Here is a 6,000-nt window from a genome sequence, read left to right as displayed (position 1 = left end):
TAGAACGCAAATGGTGCCGTGATCTGTTATCCCTCACAAATTAAACCTAGGTACTATATAATAAATCGAAAAAAAAAGAGAAATAAATAAAAGCAAGCTATGAGTGTCATTAATGGATGATTTCTCTATACATGTTAATTCATTACTGAATTTAAAATTGTACTCTAAACACATATACCTACTTATTATACCAACAGGTATAGATTGTATATTTTCAAATAAAGAAAAAAAAATTTTTTCAACATTTTAAAGTCATTGTTTCATCTTTTAGGACATTTTTTGTACTTTTTGTAGAATGTGGGGCATTTTTCTCAAATTATAGATTTTTGGGCAAATGTTTATTTTTAATATTGAAATTTATTTATAAATTATTTAAATGCTTAATATATTTATAATTCATATTTTAAATTACTATTACACCCATATCTCTAATAAAAATTATTATTTATAAATACATTTTTTTCACTTACTTAATTAGTTTATTAGATAATTTTTAAGGTCATTTTTTGAAGTTTTTAGGAAATTTTTGTGTGTTTTTTTTAAGTCATCAACATCCTAACTCTAGTTATGACACACAACATTGTATATAGCAGACGAATGGTAACCATAGTTTTTACATTGATGTTAATAGTGAAGAGTGTAATAACTATAAGACTTTATTGCATTATCAGGGATATAATGTGTTTGAATTAGTTTCGTTGTTCAAATTTGGTAAGATTTTTCAAATCTCTCAGACTGTTTTTTTTTTTAAATCTAATCACACATCCCAAAATTAATTTCCCCCAAGCATTGATATATTTGGGGATAGCTTAAGTTAATAACAGTCACTTGTCTTTCATACCATCATACCAGTAGCAGCAATTTCTTTAAAATAGATATTTGAATATTATTCATGAACTTAGTTGGTATATTGTTTAAGTAATATAGTGGAACAACAAAGTACAACCTACTAAAAATACACACAGCCAAATTTATTATGAATTATAATGACAATAATACAATAAAATAAAATATACATTTTTACATAAACATATTATATTTTTTTTAACAATAAAAATTAACAATATAGACTTTTAATCATAATATATATATATAAGCTTTATATACATAGGCAGCATGTACAAATTAGAAACACAAAAATATTTATTGCACAAAAACAATTAATTAAATCAAAATATTACAGTGTGACTATATTATCTTTGGTGAAAACAAAATTAGTGTAAGATTGAAGATTGTCAATTTTAACACTTGGCCATGAAAAATAATAGTATACAAAATAAAAACCGAAATACCTTAAACATAAATCAACATAATAAAATTAATTCCCTTGAACTCAATAGAATAGAAATCAATATAATTGAGTTTCCATTACAATTTATAAGTATAACATTTACAAGTTTATATGTTACATTCTAACTATGAGATACAATTTATATAAAGGAAAATGGCAGGTACAATTATACATAAAATAGGTGGACATAAAAAAATACTTGAATATAAATCTATATAGTTGTTTTAATTTATAATATTTTAATTGTTAGTTCAAAATATTTAAATATATTAAGGTCGTAAGTACAAAATATAAAATTACAAACATATAACTGCACATTATATCTACCTAAATAAACATTGGCCCTTGAAAAATTACTACTTTAAAATCATGTGGTAAATGGTTATCACTTAGGTATTACTCTACCACTTAACATTAATAAATCATCATGAGACACATTGTCACTATAAATTATAATATAACTTGATTTTTAAAATTTGTATATAGTATAAATATATATATTATATTATATCAATTATATATATCTAAACATATATATATAATATTTACCCTTTTATGTTAGAAAAGTAATATATGTATGAAATAAATTTAAATATACGAGTATTTACAAAATAACAACAATTGCACAATCTTTGACTTTTTGAATTTTTGATACCAACAATTCTATAAGAATTTTCTAAGTGCATATAAAAGGTATACAGTGAAAAATAATATTATAATAATTATAATTATATAATAAATATGAGTAATAACAAATTATTAAAAAATAAAGTTTTTAAGAATCAATTTAAAATATAAATTGCTTAGTAAAAAACAAAAAATGATAAAAATAATAACTACAATTAAAATACGAACAAAATGAGAATCATTGAGTAATTAAAATATAATATTTTAATTGTTAAATCCATAAATACTACAAGTCAATTTTAAGAAAATTATTTTTATTTTATTTTTTATTTAAAAATATTATTTACTCTCATATATATTTTAAAAAAGTTTCAAAATGTCTGTAAAAATAAGTTACTTAAAGCTACATTTTAAAATTATATATAAATATAACAATTTAATCAATTATGTATTAAATGGACCAATACTACACAATTTAGTTTTTATTTTTGACTTAAATAACCTAACAATACATTTTATTTTATGAAAAGCAAAATATTTAGTTAAAACTTAATAATTAGTTTCAGTATTAAATTGATAATAAACTATTTAAATGTATCACACCTTTGTTTTCAATTATTGAACGTAGGTTATTGAGACAGATGAACTATCTGAAGTTGATACTTCTCGTCGTCGATTTGTCCCTTTGAGCAGTTGTATTTTTACTCGATAAAATTTCATACCTTTTTTAACTTTATATCTATTGTCCTCCTGTAGAAAAATTGAATTGTAATTATTTGATTATTCTTTCCATTAATAAAAAACTTCTGTCTCAAAAATGTTTTCAAAAAATTAATAGCTTTTAACACTGCTAAGAATAAAATTTATATATTATGTAAATATAGGTATTAATTCAATTACCTTTACTGCTTGACAGTATTCTTTTTGTATAACTTCTGCAGAAAAGTGCTGTATTTTTGGTGTTTCATCTATAAATAAATTTGAGTATATTTAAATATTAGCCTTATATTATATACATAATTCTAGTGTTTTAAAAATATGTGATATAAAATGCCAATATATTTCAGCTTTAGTCCCATAACCAATACAGTTAATGTTTAGAAGTATTTAAAAATGATGGTTTATAATAGTTCATTTAATTTATTATTTTATGTATTTTTAATTAAATTTTAATGATCGTAACAAAATTTAGATATACTTAATGATATTTTAGGTAATACTGTCAAAACAAATTCACATTAAAAGTAAATGTTTTATAACAGGTTTTTACGTGGTCTATTCAAATAATGAATACCTAATGCTAACCCAACCTAACCTAACTACAAGTTCATAAATTAACAAAAATAAAATAATATTGAATACTGTTGAATATTATTGAGCCCCTCCTGCCATGTTTTTAGTTGATAGATTTCCATGGATATTAGGTATAAAAATTATTTCTAAAAACTTATAAATTTTACGTAATATATTATATAAGTAATATTTACATGAATGAGAACCACTGATAGGAAATGGTCGCTAGAGTCGCGTCGGTCACCTGCTAGTAGTGCTAGTTTTCTCACAGAACAATATAGAAATAGAATAGACATTTGATCAGTTGATCAAGTTGCTGTATCCCTACAGTATGAAATATTGGAAATTGTACCGTATTCGTAATCTGATAGAGTGTTGACAACGTGTATCCCTCATAGTAACATAATTATAAAAACGAAAACAACGCGATGACCAATGTCCAATGGATCTTTTGCAAGACTATTTTCTCAGGTTGCATTAAACGGTTCTTTTCAGGACCACAAAATATATTTACGACTACTTTTATTATTAAGAGGACACAACACCCGCATGTGTTGTCTCCGTCTTACAAACGTATAACATACCAAAATCTGTTTATCGCGTGACAACTTTACTCCCTTTGTATTTATAGTAGAATTACTAAAATTCCACAACGCATAGGTAAGAACTTTATCTGTGTCATAGCGTCGTTATTTTTTTGATAAAAAAAATATAATTAAAGTTATAAGCTTAAGAAAATACATTTATTTTTTCATTAAATTACTTAAAATTATTGGTTTGTGCTATCAAAAAAATAACGACGCCATGACACAGATAAAGTTCTTACCTATGCGTTATGAAATTTTGAAAATTGTATTATAAATATTGAGGGAGAAAAGTTGTCCCGCGCTAAACAGATTTTGATATTATGTTATACGTTTGCAAGACGGAGACAACACACGCGGGTATGGAGTCCTCTTAAGCTCTAATACTAATGTTAAGGTGTATGACCGCATGGCAGTAAATTTTGACAGTCACTGGCGTATGTCGACATTCACTAATCATTTTGGTAAATGTTATCAATTATTTCAAATATCTCACAATGCGGACATTTACCAGTATTTGTATGCGCAATAGTTATTTAGTGAATGTTGACATGTGTGACAACGACAACATATATAATCAAATAGATAGCTAATAAATTCATAAATATAGTTGAACAAATTAATTTTTTAATACTTAAGTTTAGGTAGCATAATATGCTTTATTAAGTTTTATTTATTACATCATGGTGAACTATCGTGGCATTTACTGTTACAAAGTATTCCCCCATTCTTACAATTAAATTTTTTTGTATCCATTATTAGTTTTAATTCGAATATAATATTAATAAAATATTACACTAAGGCCCGTTGTACTACACTAAACTGTTGAGCTCGGTTTAGAATCCGCGTCGATACTGACGAGAGTATATTTATATTATATTATCTAGCAAACGATTGACAATCAGATTGTCTCATGCGATAACATTACTAACATCCAAACGTCTCCAATGCATATTGTGGCTGGGAGATAACATCTTAATTTACAAAATAATCAAAAATACCTTTTACATACATTGTGCTTCAAGTGTGGTCAACATTTACCTAACACTAACACTGACTGTAAATGTCAACGATCACCGGTGTATGAACGCATTAAGAGGACGTTTCACCCGCATGTGTTGTCTCCGTCTTACAAGTGCTTAACATTGCACAAACTGTTTCGCGCGGGAAAGAACCGAGAAAGTTACAGTTATAACTAAGAAACGAAATTTTCACCACATAAAGAGGAGAATTTTGTCTGTGCAATATCGTTTTTATTTTTTCGATATCAGAACTACAAAGAAAGTTATTCATGCTTAAAAAACACAAAATTAATGTATTATAAAACAATAAGAATTTTTTTTATATAAGTGATATCAAAAAAATAAAAACGATATTGCACAGACAAAATTCTCCTTTTCATGTGGTGAAAATTTCGTTTCTTAGTTATAACTATAACTTTCTCGGTTCTTTCCCGCGCGAAACAGTTTTTGCAATGTTACGCACTTGTAAGACGGAGACAACACATGCGGGTGAAACGTCCTCTTAAGACAATTTCGTCAACATTCACTACGGTTTTTGGTATATGTCAACCTACACCGGTGACTATTCGCCTACTGCGGTCATACACCTTAACATATATAACCCATATTGTATACATTTTTATTCTGCGTAGTACATTATATTTAATTTTTATTTAACGATTTTGATTCTATGCTGAATAAAGAAAATATATCGTAAGGTACTACATTTTTAAAGTGATTGTTCTTTAAACCAAGTATTTTATTCTAAGCCTAATATAACTTATTATGATGTTTCATTTGAGTAGGTACATTACAATTAGAGTATTTTTTATATTTTAAATACATTAATATTAAATCTTGGTAATATGAATAACAGAATAAGTATTCAGTTTAATGTGAATTAAAAACTAATTAACTATAATATTGTTATTTGAAATTAGTTTATTTTTCTGTGTGATTATAATGATATGATTAAATCATAATGATTTATTTAAGTGATAACGAATGCCAAACCTCCCTAGAGACCGCGTTTTAAGTCACTGTCACCCGATTTTACCAATAAACGCAGTGTCTATAACCTGGTTTTCGTTGTGCGGACTGAAGTCAATAACATAAAAGTGCATTTTCTAATATGCATAGAAAGCTATAGTATAAGGCAGTGGTGTATTTACGGAGGAATATGGAGGATAGATACTTGGACCTT

At 25.8% G+C, this 6,000-nt stretch overlaps 1 protein-coding gene across 2 annotated transcripts in view; it reads right to left on the bottom strand.

Moving 5' to 3' along the window:
- Nucleotides 1-950: 950 nt before the first annotated feature.
- Atg17 (autophagy-related 17) overlaps nt 951-6,000 on the bottom strand; it is a 38,505-nt gene continuing 33,455 nt past the window's right edge. For both annotated transcript variants that reach the window (XM_015508158.2, XM_015508160.2), the window contains exons 20-21: nt 2,819-2,886; nt 951-2,668 (exon numbers count right to left, since the gene is read on the bottom strand). In XM_015508158.2, the coding sequence (XP_015363644.2) occupies nt 2,534-2,668; nt 2,819-2,886 (203 nt within the window). In that variant the 3' untranslated portion in view covers nt 951-2,533. The remainder of the gene's footprint in view (nt 2,669-2,818; nt 2,887-6,000) is intronic.

This window comes from Diuraphis noxia, unplaced genomic scaffold, assembly GCF_037042655.1.
Source record: "Diuraphis noxia isolate RWA-SAM2 unplaced genomic scaffold, SU_Dnox_SAM2 contig0001, whole genome shotgun sequence".
Taxonomy (NCBI): Eukaryota; Metazoa; Arthropoda; class Insecta; order Hemiptera; family Aphididae; genus Diuraphis; species Diuraphis noxia.
Note: the sequence above shows the minus strand (reverse complement) of the source record. Positions and strands in the feature narration are given on the sequence as shown.